At 51.6% G+C, this 14949-nt stretch overlaps 1 protein-coding gene across 1 annotated transcript; it reads right to left on the reverse strand.

Moving 5' to 3' along the window:
• Positions 1 to 806: 806 nt before the first annotated feature.
• LOC143421184 (phosphoinositide 3-kinase regulatory subunit 4-like) lies at positions 807 to 13605 on the reverse strand. Its single transcript, XM_076890359.1, has 21 exons — positions 13335 to 13605; positions 11214 to 11948; positions 10972 to 11105; positions 9974 to 10184; positions 9496 to 9888; positions 9288 to 9422; positions 8986 to 9207; positions 8230 to 8403; positions 7982 to 8127; positions 7703 to 7906; positions 6573 to 6774; positions 4440 to 4531; positions 3804 to 4026; positions 3559 to 3724; positions 3317 to 3481; positions 3015 to 3226; positions 2774 to 2905; positions 2593 to 2693; positions 2397 to 2485; positions 1784 to 1904; positions 807 to 1704 (listed from the first exon to the last, which is right to left on the reverse strand). Exons 2-21 carry the CDS (start codon positions 11929 to 11931, stop codon positions 1534 to 1536), a joined length of 4011 nt encoding a protein of 1336 aa, XP_076746474.1. The 5' UTR covers positions 11932 to 11948; positions 13335 to 13605; the 3' UTR covers positions 807 to 1533.
• Positions 13606 to 14949: the final 1344 nt, after the last annotated feature.

A 14949-nucleotide genomic window follows, 5' to 3' on the forward strand; every position in this document is an offset into this window, starting at 1 on the left:
GTGTCTGTGTGTGCGTCTGTGTGTGTGTCTGTGTGTGTGTCTGTGTGTGCGTCTGTGTGTGTGTGTGTCTGTGTGTGTCTGTGTGTGTGTCTGTGTGTGTGTGTGTCTGTGTGTCTGTGTGTGCGTCTGTGTCTGTGTGTGCGTCTGTGTGTGTGTGTGCGTCTGTGTGTGTGTCTGTGTGTGTGTGTGTCTGTGTGTGTGTGTGTCTGTGTCTGTGTGTGTGTCTGTGTCTGTGTCTGTGTGTGTGTCTGTGTGTGTCTGTGTGTGTGTGTCTGTGTGTGTGTGTGTGCGTGTGTGTGTGTGCGTGTGTGTGTGTGTCTGTGTGTGTGTGTGTCTGTGTGTGTCTGTGTGTGTGTGTCTGTGTGTGTGTGTGTGCGTGTGTGCGTGTGTGTGTGTGTGTGTGTCTGTGTGTGTCTGTGTGTCTGTGTCTGTGTGTGTGTCTGTGTGTGTGTGTGTGTGTGTCTGTGTGTGTCTGTGTGTCTGTGTCTGTGTGTGTGTCTGTGTGTGTGTGTGTGTGTGCGCGAGAGAGAAACTTTATTTAAAACTGTAAAAAAAATGAAGAAAGACGTCTAAATGCACCTATGCAGGACCAACACACAGATTCTCGTCTTCATATCTTAGTCGGGACATGTAATTGACATAATGCTTCTAACCCTGAGCCTAACTAGAAGCCTGACACCAAAACCACACTGTGAGTCTAAATAACACCTTCGATGTGGCACTTTGGTCCCCACAAAGACGTCTGGACAGGTGCACGTGCACACAGAGTTCTCAGGTCTCACTCAGTTTGCTTCAGACCGTAAAGCATCGTTTCATACATGGTTTTATTTTCACACACACAGATTCTGCTGGTTTGTGGAGCTCTGACAGTGTTTGATGCTTCTGAGCAGCGTTCAGGTGAATCATCACAACGAGACAGGAAGTTTACCTCAGGTGACTAATCTGTGCTCCTGATGTACGCAGTCCTTTTGTTAATAAAGCACTTTCAAATGAAGCCAGAAGAACGTCACACGGGCTCAACAGCAGTTCCCAAGTTGTGGATGGGGACCCCTGGTGGGCTCTGCAGGAACAACGTGGAGCTCAGCTGGAGGCGTCGCTGACGCTCCGATTTAAAGAAGCTGAATTACACCTGCACATGGAAAACTGAACTAAAGATGAATCAAAACAAGACTACATGTCCCATAATGCAACTCAACAGATTTACTTCCCTAAATCATCAGCGCAGCTATCAATCGTGGTTCTAAAAATCAGGTTTCCTTCGTATCCAGGCAACAAGACTTCAGAGTGAAAAATGGCGTGTTCATCCGGCAGGAGCGAGATCAGCTGCACACCTGCACTTCCTGTCACCTGACACTGACGGACATGAAAAGCACAAACTAGTCGTCAGGGGTCAGAGTCTACAGCAGAGCATTTCACTTCCTGTTTGAACCACGTCTCGTGATGATGATGTAACCGTGTTCATGGGGAACAGGAGCGTGTGTCCATAAACACACGCCTCCCTGCGTGCGTGTGCTGTGATGTCATCGGGGGCCCTCATTTCCAGACTTTGACGATGCCGTCTCTGGACGAGGTGACAATGAAGCCCTGCGTGGTCTGGAAGGTGGCGATGTCCGTGATGATGTCGTGGTGACCTAAGGGGAGGGACTCCGGGCCGCGGCGGGGCGAGTCCTCCACCACGCCGCTTTTCTGTTTGCTGTGGATCTCCTGCAGAGACGGCAGTGTTCAAAGGTGAAAGCAGGAAGAGTGTGTGCGTGTGTGCATGTGCGTGCGTGCATGTGCATACCTGTACGACCTCGGTCCCTTCGATGATCTTGCGGCTGTAGAGGACAGACGGGCAGTGCAGCGAGTCGTTGGCTCCGCCCGCCACAATGTACGACCTTTCCGGATACGCCAGGTCCCAGAACCTGAATGGAGGTCAGCAGAGGTCAACGGTCGCTCAGAGAAACTGTTAAACGAACAGAGCCGCGAGCTCGTCCTGCTGCCATGTTTGATGTTCTGTGGGCCACAGAGCGGCGCTTACACCTGAGCGTCAGCTGACCCGATGACCCAGCGGTGTCAGCTGCACAGCTACGACATCATCTCTCCATGACTACGACTTCCTGCCAGGACAGAGCTTTGTAACTGTGGAGGGTGAAATACAACCCAGCCAGAACCAGAACTTCCTGTTGAGCTTCACTGAGTGAGTCTGGCTAATCTTAGCTAATGTTAGCTTTCCTGCTAACACAGGTGAACGATGTGCTACCAGCTACAGCGAGCTAACCTCAGCCAACCAGTCTGTGTGAGCTGGGCACCGCTCGCTCGGCGACGTCAGCGATCCGTGGACTCCACCTGTGAGCTAACGATGCAGAGAACTGTGAGGTGGAGTGTTTGTGTGGATGTTTCTCTGTGGGTCACACCTGATCCTCATGTCAGAGCCGGCTGTGAGCAGCAGAGGGTTCCCGTCAGCAGGACTGCAGTAGATCCCGTTAATGCTGTGTGGGGACGGCTGCAGACACACAAACACACACCTCAGTGACTTACACACACACACACACACACACACACACACACACACACACACACACACACACACACACACACACACACACACACCTGCATCTCAGAGAGTGGGGGTGCCGAGCTCGCCCACAGGGTGAATTTGCGGTCTCCGGTCTCCATGTCCCACATGGACACCTCATTGTTCCCCTGCACAGCTGCAGACACACACACACACACACACTTATGACTCTGTGGAGACTTTAACAGAAACGAACTCTGAGGCGACTCAGCTGACCTGCGATGACAGACGACTGGTAGAGCGGGTGCATCAGCAGCCGTCTGATTCGTGCTCGGGCAGGGTGGGAGTGGTTTGAGATGGGCAGCTGGAACCGCATATCCCAGCAGGCCATGGTGCCGCTGCTCGTACCTGCAGGAAACACAGAGACGTGAATGTTTCGTGCGACACCTGGACGCACGTCTTTGTTAAAACCGTTTTGCCGCCAACACAAACAGATTTCATGTGAGGACACACGGACCGAGGCAGAGCCAGCACTGGTGCATGTCCACGGCAAAGGACGTGATGAGTCCGAGGCGGAGGTCGTGGCGCAGCGTCCAGGCGTTGGAGTTGGAGCGGAGGTCCCAGCCGACCAGCGAGCCATTGACGGTGGCGTACGCCAGCACCGACTGGGCACCGGAGTTGAAGTGGTGGATGTCGACCGTGCAGCCGTCCTCCTGCAGGTCCAGAGACCTGAAAGAGCACAGACCGACTTCCTGTCAGATATCCTGGTGCTCATCTCAAATACGGCTATCTTGAACTGTGTCGTCGGGTTTCTGTTACCTGCTCTGGAACGGCTGCACTTTGGGGGATTTTGGCGGTTTGTTGGCTTCGACGGCGAGCAGCTGGATGGATCCATTATCCGAGGCCACGGCTAAATAGTGCGAGCCCTGACAGAAGGTCAGCGTCTTCACGTGGCCGCCGATGCGAGAGTACGTCAACACAGACCTGCGGAGACACGGTGAGGGTGAGTGACTCCGCGGCGCCGCTTCTGCATGCGGGGCAGGCACACCTGAGGGCCTCACCTGGTGGTCGTGGTCTTTCCCTCCATCTTCTGGCTGTCCCACACTTTGACAGTACCGTCGTTGGAAGCCGTGGCGAAGATGGAGTGCTCGTCGGAGACTCGGATGCGGTTCACGGCAGCTTTGTGTTCGTGCAGGTGGGCGACCAGCAGGCCTTTCGGGTGCCACCCTGAAACAGTCACAGCTGTGTGAGGTGTGAGCTCGCCCGCACCCCGCCCGAGGTCCGCTGCGAGTGCGGTGGCGCTTACCTGGAGGAGGAGGTCGGCTCTCCCACTCAGCGCTCTCCATCATCTGCTTGGCCATGCGCTCGGCACTGCACTGCTCCCTCTTCTGCTGCACCAGCTGCTGAAGCTCGGCCTTGCACGTGTTGAGGCGTCGCTGATAGGCGGGGCCGCTTGCCACCGACTGCAGCACGGGCACCGCCAGAGCCGCGGTGCTCTTCCTGATCTGACTCCCCGGCCCGTCGGCGGCCTGCGAACAGGACCCAAACCCAAGTTTAGCGACTGAAAGGAACCAGAACCACAGAATTATCTCCCATCATGCCCCGGGGCGCGCGAAAGGAAGGCGTGAAACCTTAGTCGAGCAGGTTTCCTCCCACTGAAGATGAAATCTAACGATGGTTCCTCCTCCACAGCACTGACACACAATTACGTTAGAATATGATGACGACACAGCTGCAGGTGTGATGAAGAACCCAGAAAGTTTACCCACAATGCATTGTTTTGAGTGTTGTCTGGTGAGCAGTCAAACTACAAATGTCCCTGATGCTTTTAGACCCGCCCCTCTGTACCTGCAGCCTCTAAACTCTGAGAATAGTCGTGCACATCTGCTCTCAGACTAAATGGGACCCGGCACAGCAGCGTACGAATGTCGGGTGGCGTTACCGTGGCGGGCTGGCTGGAGGGCGGCTCCTGAGATCCAAACATGCTCTTCCACTCCTCGTTCATGGTGGAGTCCTGCTTGGTGTGCTTCCTGGCTGTGGGACAGACATGCAAACAGGACGTTAACCACGAGCTCAGATGAAGCAGCTTCCACAATCGGTGAAACTAAATCCGAGGAGAAGGCGAAACAAATGTCACACAAAGAAAGTGTGACGAGCACATGAAGTTCGAATAATTCTTCATGTGCTCGTCGAGATGAGATACTTTTATTTTGGAGGGCTTTGATTAGATGCAGTGAATCTGTCGGCCGCTCTCTGATCACAAAGCCAAAGTGATTAATGAGACAGACCAGAGAGCGTCTTTCTTCAACAATCTGCTGCTCTCACATGTGTGGCTGCAGATGGAGCCGATTACTGTGGCGGAATTACACAAAAACATCTGGAACAGGATTGTTTCAAAGCAGCGGGACCTTTTACATACCCCACAAGAGACATCACAACAGACACATGGAAACACTCGACAAAACAATAAGCATCAGAGCTGAAACCCTGCAGTTCCCCTAACGTCCAGCAGAGGCAGCAGTGGGTCGTGTTTACGGCCTGATCAGCAGACCAGCTGCAGGAACAGGAAAGTGCAATGAAGCACAAACAAAACAACAACACTGAAGTTCAGTTCAGTTTCATGTCACTCAGCTGTGAAACTGTAAAAAATGTGGGAGGAGCTTACCCGCCTCTAAGACCAGGGCTGGGTTTTGAATATCGATGTTCTGATTAAAATCGATTCTGGCTTGGATAACGTGATATCGATTCATTAAAATCCTGAATAGATTTTTAAATATAAATTTATTTTGCCCGAAACGCCAGAATCTCAAGTTCAATCTCACAAATTTTCAACAACCACCAAAACAGTGAATGAGAGCAGGAACAGGCTTCTGCACAAAGACGTAAACACACAGCGCCGACGCATCAGAATCAGTGAGACGTCGCCTTTCTCACCCGACGGCACGGACACGGTCGGGGCTGAAAGCCGACAGCTCGCTGATTCCAATGTGTCGGCGGGTCGAGCTTTGTGTTTACACCCTTTTTGCGCCGATTCAGAAGCTGTTAGTTTGATGTCTCTCCAAACATTATTGACCGAACCAGCAGCAAAAGAAGATCCAAACTACGCTTCACATAAACATCGTCATGATTCACTCTGACTTTTGCTGTTTTGCTTCCACCAGGATAAAATCACACTTCATGCACAGCTCTCTCTCTCAGCAACAGTTTCCCGTCTGAATCTCTGTTTTCTGCATTTTTCGCTTGTTTATTACACACAAGTCTACAGCTGTTTACAGCCTGTCAGCTGCTGGTTTTTTACATTTAACTGCCTTCCGAGCAGAAAGCCTCACCTCTGTTCAGACTGAAGACATTTAGACTTCAGTGATTGCTCAGCTGTGATCGAACCTCTGTGACTCTGCTTCACTTCAGCAGCATCAGGTTGCTTCAGTCTTTGATCGACTGCAGAAGAGTTTGAAGCTTCTCTGCTATAAAAAGCCAGAACAGGAGAACCTGCTTCATGTTTTATCCTCAGTTACTTTGACACAAAGACGTCTGCGGTGATGCTCACACCTCTGATGGAGCCTCACAGCGTCAGCTTTGTCTTATACATGGATACATGCTGATAAACGATCAGAGTTATAACATTTTTGGCTGTCTGAGGCAAAATGTCCCCGATTCAAATCGAATCAGGACCTTGTGGATCAGAATGGATTCTTCGATACCCAGCCCTACCTAAGACCGACTCAGCTTAACCACAGCGAAGCCTCACAGTGTCGAACATTGGCTGTGGTGCCGCGGACACGCTCCACGACGAAAACTCTAAAGCTCCTCGATTTAACATGGCCCAGGCGTGCAGTGTAGAGTGACCCCATACCAAGTTGATCCAATAAATCCCGAGGAGGAGTCTGCAAAAGTGTGACACCTGGAAATGGTCGAATCCGCACCAGAAGGGCATTTTTAATTAAAAATGGCCGACTTCCTGCAGGTTTGGGACGTGGGTCCGGTGGATTTTTTGGTCCATGTTAGCACGTTACAACTGTGTACCAACTTTCATATGTGTATGTGAAACTCGCTGTGTGGATGGGATGTGGGTTACCTCGCTTGTCCTCGCCCTCGGCTTTGGGTTTGATCAGGTCCACTTGGCGGCCGGTGATGCCGAGCGTGGCCAGGTCGATGACGCCGGTCTGGCCCGCCTCCCCCGCGTGGCTCTGCTCGCCCATGTTGGCTTTGGCCTTGTTGGATTTCAGCATGAAGTCTTTGAGCGCCAGCAGCTTGTCCTCCTCGGCCTCGGTCATGCCCTGAGAACAGAGTCCGCACGGCGGTGATCATTTGCTGTCAACAAGTCGTGTGAATAAAATGAGGTGGGAGGAGTTAAAGCACATCATCTCCCTCCACTCGTCTCTGCTGTGAGCAGAAAGGCTCATTCACTTATTATGAAGGTGGAAACGATCAGTCAGGCTGTAAGCGTGTTCATTTTAACACGGGAGTCTATGGGGACTGAGTCGCTGCTGCCTCTGCTGGACGCCAGAGGAACTGATCATGATCACGCAGGAGGAGCTCTGAGACTCAGCAGACTTATCCTTATCTACACTCCTCACACTGACGAGGTGATAAACCTCTGGATTCCTCAGTTTGAACTTCTGCCGTCCACATGATTAATCATCATCTCTGTTTCCTCCTTTCCAGTAACAGGAACTGATCAGAGGCGAAATGTGTTTAACTGTGTCGAGAAGGTCGACCACATCCAGTCAGGAACAAACACCGACAGCCGCAGAAGAATTTAGCTTTCAAATCAGCTGGACAAACAAATCCTTTATCTTCAGAGAAACCACGACATGAAAAGCCTCGGCCTCATGTCAGTGAAGAACGTGCAGGTTTCATGCATGAAGCTGAGCGAGGGCGGAGCCGTGCAGGAGGCTAAACGCTGCTCGTCGTTTTCTTGTTGCTAAATGTGTTTAATTCATTAACCTGTCAGATCTCGTGCTGGCCTCTCACTGAGCATGCTCGTGATAGATTGTATAAAGTGACTAAAAGCATGCAATTAAAATGTGAGTGCAGATTTGTGTGTGTGTAAACAACAGGCTAAAAGCTGTGTGTTGCTGCCCCCTTGTGACTGCAGCCAGCATTGCTGCAGAGAAACATCATGGCGCAGCAAGCACAGCCTGCAGTTCCTGTAGCATCCAGCAGAGGCAGCAGTGAGGCGGAGCCCATAAAACGTGTTCTCACCTGCGAGAGCAGCTTCTTGAGGAGCTGGGCGATGGCCGGGTCATCGGGCGTGGGGCATTCTGGGATGGTGCCCGCGCGCTTCTTCTGGCGCAGCAGCAGGTGTCTGAAGAGCGTGGCGATGTCTTTGGAGCGCAGGGCGTAGTCGAAGATGGAGCGACTCACGGGCTCCTTCAGGACACTGAGCAGAACAAGCTCCTTATCGATCTGCGGGGAGATGAAGACGGATGAAGTGAGGACGACGCAGGAGGTGCGAGCGTGACGACGGTGGCGCGGACTCACCTGGATGATGGGCTGGGTGATGAAGGGGTTGAGGTGGGGCATCAGCTTGCAGTAGACGTCGGCGACGTTGAGGTGCTGTGCGACTACGGTGATGAAGCCCACGGCGCCGTAACGGATCCACAGGTTGGGGTGACACAGGAACGGAGCTATGGCAGGCGGAAGGAGACAGACCGGGTTTAGTGACATCACGTCCACGGCTAAAACACGCGAAAGCCGCTGGAGGGAAACAGCTCCTGAGACTCGCTTACCGATGTCGCCGACGAACTCGTAGAGGTGCGGTTTCTGCAGCAGACCCAGCTGGCACATGCAGGTGAGCGCGTTCAGGGCTTTGTAGATGACGAACTCCTCGGTGTCGCTCAGACCCTGCTGCAGCAGCGGCTTCAGGATGGACGAACTCTGCCAGCCGACGTACGCCGCCACGCCTGCAGGCACACACAGGGAGAGAGAGCGTTTCTTATTTCCTGCTTTATTTTGTATTCATCAGTTTCACTTCCTCCCCCTGTTAGTTGTTTGCCCCGCCCTCTTTAGCATCACCTTCTCTTCCACGTCCTTACATTTACATTCAAAGATGTCTTTATGACCTCGGATCATGAGTTAATGTTTATGCTCTCCTTTGTTTGTTTGTTTGTGTTTTTCCGGAGAACTTGAAGCTTTTGACTCCTCAGAATTGAAAAACTGATTGGACTTCTATGGCGATGTCACCGAGTCTACATCAGTTCAACGAGGCAGAGAAGCAGAAACGCGCACAGGTATCCTAAACGATCTGTCTCAGCGGCTGAGAATATTACTCTTCCAGCCAGAAGATGTTTGTGGCGTCGAGACTGAGGAGCTTCTACGTCTGCTTCACTCCAGCCTCCAAACACTGGCCTCTAAAGCCTGTAAACTGTGATGGAAGAGAACTATACTCGTCTTTAGCTGCTGCTGGTAGCTAACCTCACAGCACACCAGCTGCAGTTCCCGCTTCTGACCACAGAGGGCGCTGCTGTTAAGTTTGGCGCGCTTACCCACGATGCTGTCGAAGAAGGCGCCCCGCAGGTGCCAGTCGTTCTTGTCGTTGAGGAAGGTGATCATGTGGGACAGCAGGACGTCATTGGCTTTCTGCCGGCCGAAGAAGACGCACAGGCACGTGATGCCGTTCTCCATCAGCGACTGCTTGACGATGTTCTCCGAGTCGCTGAGCAGCGTCACCACCTTCTGCTGCACCATCTCGTGCAGCGCTTGCAGCTCTGCACAGCACACATACAGCGAGCTCGTCACATGGACGCACAGCGACGCATTTATAAACAGCACCGAGGGCGGGGCATACCTGAGTCGTAGTTTTCGTTGGGGTGGAGCGCTTCCTCCGCGTCCTCGCTGCTCAGGTCCTGCTCCGTGTTCACGTTGTTTTCCTGGACCAGCTCCAGGAAGCGCAGCGCGCTCTCGGCCAGGTGGGCGATGTTTTCTGAGAGGACAAAGAAGGTGTCAACGATCTAAACCTGCGCGGCGTGCGTCTGCGGCGTTTCTGAGTCACTGACCTGCGTACGCCAGCCTGACGATGGTAGCGTCGTCCTGGGCGAGATGGGCAATGCCCGGCAGGATGTACTCGGGGTAGATGTTCACATCGTTCCTCGGGACCTCCTTCACCAGCGCCAGAACCTTGGCCAGCGTCCGCACGGCCTGGGCGCGCACGCGGGGCATGGGGTCGTTGCAGAAGTGCAGCAGGTACGGCGTGATGCGGTCCAGCAGGACGTCCACGCTGAGCCGGGGGGCCAGGTGGAGGACGAGCTCCAGCGCGGCGAGCTTGGAGTCGCAGCAGTGCAGCGTCTGGAGGCAGGAAGTGATGACGGAGACGAGCACGACGAGGCCCTGCTCCTCACGGGAGCTCGTCACGCCATCGCTGCCATCCTGGGGCGAAGAGGAGGCGGAGCCTGAGGGGAAACAAACAACAACAGTCAGGTTTCGGCAGCAGCAGACTTTCACCCTCTCCAAGTTTCACCCTTAAAGACGCGTGACCTCCGTGCAGGTTGTGCAGGATGTTGTCGAGGTCTTTGCGGATGATGAGCACGCGCTCGTCCGCCGACTGGAACGTCTCTTTGGCGAACTGCGCCATGTACGGCTGCAGGAAGGTGTAGAAGATGTCCGGGAACGCTTTGCCTCGCTGCTGCTTCAGATACTCCTCTGCCGTCAGCCGCTTCTCGGGCTCCCGCTGCACCATCTGGGCCACCTGACAGGAAGCACACACACACACACCGGTAAAGACCTCGCTGTGGGCGCTGCACTCGCCGCCTTCAAAGTAAGACCAAGTAAGAGCTCCACACGACCTCAGCTCGACCGGGAAGTAAACGCTTCCATTTGATGAAACATTTATTTTTACTTTGTCAGGACTTGCCGCAGCGCTCACACGCCGTTTCCTTCCTTAAGAGCGGTTCTTGTAACTTCCTGTTTGTTTTTGGCCAAACGTCTTTATTATAACACCGAAACATTTCAGAATATAACACACCTGCACCACATCCTGCTTCCAACACACACACACACACACACACACACACACACACACACACACACACACACACACACACACACACACACACACCCTGAGCCTGGTTCTGTTGGAGGTTTCTTCCTGTTCAAAGGGAGTTTTTCCTTCCCACTGTCTCCAAAGTGCTGCTCACAGGGGGTCATGTGATTGTTGGGCTTTTCTCTGTATGTAGGATTGTAGGGTCTATCTTACAATATAAAGCGCTTTGAGGCGACTGTTGTTGTGATTTCGCGCCGTGTAAATAAAGTTCAATTGAAAAAAGATTCCTGGCTCTTTCACCTGCCCAGGTTTTAAAGACTTTTCCTGTTGGTGGAAAATTCCACAAAAGGCAGCACCTCAGAGTTTTTTAATGCAAGTCCAGAATAACCTGATTGATCAAAGAGTGAGACTCTAACATTTGTCAGCCTGAAGTCACAACAGCTCATCTTCAGCTGCTCTGTGCTGAATTACCAGCCAGGTCATAAATCAGTACCAGCTCTCTGACGCTGCGGTCCTCGATCTTCATGAGGACCTGCTCCGTCTGGAAGTGTCCTTTACGATACGCCAGCAGCTGGGACAGATCGAAGAGCGGGACGCCCTCTGTGAACAGCTCAGCGATCACACAGCCTGAAAACACACACACACACAGATGAGGTCTGGCGTTCCTCTGAGTGCAGAAGCACACAAACATTATCACCGGAAGTGTGATGGAAGCTTGCAGCAACGCCTCCGTACCTGCAGAGAAGATGTCCATGGCCTGCTTCAGCTCCCCTCGGCTCCTCTGGTTGTTGTTGGTCAGGTCCACCAGCGGCGTGTTCTGGTCGCTCTCCGTGGTAAACATGCTTCCATCTACGAACCTCTCGGGGGCGATGTAGCACGTCCTCCTCCTAGACGTGTCGAAGAAGTAGTTGAAGTCGGCGGGGTTGTCTTCGGGCAGGTAGGTGGGCTTGAAGCTGGCAAAGTCGGTGAGCAGCACCCAGTTCCAGCTGGTCACCATCACGTTCTCTGTCTTGATGTCCCCGTGACGCACGCCAGCCTTATGAGCCTGGTCGACGGCGTTGAGGATCTGGAAGGCGAGCCAGCGCTTCTCCACGTTGTTAAGGAACGGCCGCGTGCTGATGCGGTCGTACAGGTTGTCCCGAACGTACTGGCGGAACAAGATGGCGGCCTTCTCGGTGAGAGAGGTTTTCTGGAAAGGCAGGCAGTTCTGGCAGGAGTGCAGGCGAATCTTCAGCTCCTCCAGCTCCTGCTTGTGGCTCGTCAGCGGCAGCGACGGGTCCTGGATGGCGAAGACCTTCACCACCACCAGGCCCTCGCGATGTTTGGCCCGGGCCACCTTGAAGAAGCGCGTGCTGCCCAGGCTCTTATCGTACTCGTGATCGACGATGTCGGAGAAGTAGCTGTCCACGGACAGGATCTGAGAGGGGGCGATGCCCGCTAGCTGGTTCCCCATCGTGCCTCGAAGCTGCGCTGCAGAAAGACAAACAGAAGGAGAGGTGTACACGCACATAGTGAGTGAAGAAGAAACACCCAGTGCATCATGGGAATCCCCGGCAGCCTACGTCTATTGCAGCATAACTAAGGGAGGATTCAGGGTCACCTGGTCCAGCCCTAACTATATGCTTTAGCAAAAAGGAAAGTTTGAAGCCTGATCTTGAAAGTAGAGATAGTGTCTGTCTCCCGAATCCAAACTGGAAGCTGGTTCCACAGAAGAGGGGCCTGAAAACTGAAGGCTCTGCCTCCCATTCTACTTTTAAATACTCTAGGAACAACAAGTAGGCCTGCAGAGCGAGAGCGAAGTGCTCTAATAGGGTGATATGGTACTACAAGGTCATTAAGATAAGATGGGGCCTGATTATTTAAGACCTTGTATGTGAGGAGCAGGATTTTGAATTCTGGAGTTCTGAAGATCACAGAGCGCCTGTGTGGACATGTCTTTACTTCAGGGCCCAGCTCGGCTATGTCGTGTTTTCCGGGTTTCTTTCGTTGGCCTCCTGCTCCATATCAGCCTTTCGGGACAAGCTTTTCATGAAACGTGACTGATCCAGAAGCTGCTTAGGGGGAGAGTCTCTGCTGCCTTACTGAATAGAAGGTTTGAGAATGAAAAATGTGTTTGACCCTCGAGTATGTGCCTGCAAATATTTTTAGTTCTTGTAGGTTTTATTTGGAGGGTGTGGTCAGGGTCAAACAGGCTGTCAATCTGTAGTTTTCCATGTAAATATATCAGACGTCAGCTGTCGGTGTGATGTTGGGTTTCATTGTGCTGCTGTGGTGTTTAATGTCTCTGTGCAGGAGTCTCGGGCTCTGCTGCTCGGCGTCCATCCTCCCTCCTCTGTTTGCCATCTTTAAACCATGACGGTAGAAACACGAGCTACATCTGCTCATTTCCTACAGATTGTTGTGAGGACGACACGTATCTGCCCACGTTAAACTGTGACATCGCTAGGTAACGTGGGCAGGTATTAAACCGCCGACGGGCGAACAGGCGTGTAAACTGGAGTGTCCGTGGAGCTGATCGGTGGTGTGTGAGGAAAATGTCCGCTCGTTATTTACGTTACAGAAACACAGAGACACGAGACCAGGCGTTAGACTTTCTAATCTCTGTTTTTAATTACAAATAATTTCGCTGTAGTCTGGAAATAATGCGTGTATGCATTTGCACGAGCTGGAGATCTTTAATCTGGAAGATGTAAACGGATCCAACAAGTTAAGCTGGGACACCGGCCTGACCCAGAGGAACATCAGCTTCCAGAGCTCGGAGTGAAACCGGCTGTGAGACCACAAACACACTAAAACACTCGGAGGCTAACAGTTAGCATCTCTCTGAGGGAAGTACACGGTAAAAAGCAGACAAACCTGCAGCCGTTCGCTCTCACTGGACCACAGCTACTGCTGCTATTAGCTTCAGCGTGCTAGCCGTAGCACTAATGCTAAAGGCTGCTAACGGGAACAGGCTTCAGGCTGATCCGCCAATCCGGGTCTTCATGTCGGCTCTCCTCCTGCCACCGCAGTACCGACCCACCGTGCTCAGATAACCGAGGATAAACAACAAACCAGCCGGACTCGCTCAGCTAATCGATCCGCTGTTTCCAGCTGTTATTGTGTTTCCGGGTTACAGCGGAACCGGAAGCATCCTTAAGCACTAACCGCGGTAGTTCCAAAGATCGTATAGCAGCGTGTGAGGCTCTCTGTCGATTCAATTATCCGTGTCGGCTCACTGACAGGTCTGCGCGGTGGAGCAGCGCGTTACTCACAGAGATCCGGGGTCCGGGTCCAAGGTTTGAATCCGGCTGGCTCTGTCTGTGCGGAGTTTCCGTGTTCTGCCTGTTCCTGTGGGTTCCTCCCACAGTCCAAACATACCTGTGAGGTTACCTGAGAGTCTTCTTATAATTATGTTTATTTATAAATGATGAAAAGGTGAGCAATAAAGTGTTGCTTTCAATCAGACATTTCCTAAATCATTGAGCCAGGTCATGACCTCCACCAAAACATCTCCCAGACCCTGTTTGTCGGATTTTTTTAAAAACTTTATTTATCACATTTTAGACATACAGTCAAGTAAAACAGGAATCACATAAAAGATGACATTGTGGTAGTACAATGAGGAACAGAGAGAGGGACAAGGACAGTGAGACAAAAGTGAGTACAAAAAATAAAATAAATTAAGGGGAACATAAATAAACAGAAATTTGCAAGAGCCAAAATCAAGTTAGCAGTTTCAATCGGTTATAGATGTTAACAGTCTTGAGAGCCTTCGTGTTTTTTGATGAGAAGATTGTCCTTATATATTGTGCAAGTTCCATTTTAATACAAGAAGTTCAGGCTTTCTGCCGAGGACTTTGCTTTTGTGTATATGAAATTCTGCCAAAAATAAAACCAAATTTATAAAGAAGAAAGCATCATTGTCCTTGTCTTTAAAAGTATAATAGCCAAAGATAACATCCTTATAGTATAGTTGAAGATTAGGGAGAACAGAGTCAGTAATAAACTTGTGGAAATCCTTCCAGAATTTACATGTAAATTTACTCACACGACCAAAACAGATGAGAAACTGTTTCAGGTTGCTCTTGACAGAAGGTACAATTTACATTTATTTCAGCCATAAATTTGGACAAATATTGTTTGGTAGGGTAAAACTTATGAATCACTTAAAGGAAATCTCTTTAATACCCTGTTTGTCGGATGTTTGGGTAACTGATTGAAAATGTGACGTCATTCAGGGGTAAAACCGCAAAGGATTCTGGGAACGAGTGGCAAGCGGTACTAGCGCACGCAGGCTTTCACGTGAAAACAGTCACACAGCGATAAAAAGAAACACAAAGAATGTCAAGAAGCTGTTGTATTATTAACTGCAATAGCCGGTCGCATGACAGCCACAGGAAGCCGACGGGTAAAGAGATCGGTTGTTATCGGATTATGTTGTGGAAGAGAAATTGTTTAAGCCACGTTTCCGAGGTAACAAAGAGCCGAC

This window comes from Maylandia zebra, linkage group LG11 (genome assembly GCF_041146795.1).
Source record: "Maylandia zebra isolate NMK-2024a linkage group LG11, Mzebra_GT3a, whole genome shotgun sequence".
Lineage (NCBI taxonomy): Eukaryota > Metazoa > Chordata > Actinopteri > Cichliformes > Cichlidae > Maylandia > Maylandia zebra.

Coding starts and splice junctions, on each gene's coding strand:
- LOC143421184 (XM_076890359.1), bottom strand. CDS start 11,931: ATGGGGAACCAGCTAGCGGGCATCGCCCCCTCTCAGATCCTGTCCGTG. Junction 3,725..3,803: donor GAGCCGACCTCCTCCTCCAG/GTAAGCGCCACC, acceptor TGACTGTTTCAG/GGTGGCACCCGAAAGGCCTG. Junction 2,486..2,592: donor CCCCACTCTCTGAGATGCAG/GTGTGTGTGTGT, acceptor GTGTGTCTGCAG/CCGTCCCCACACAGCATTAA.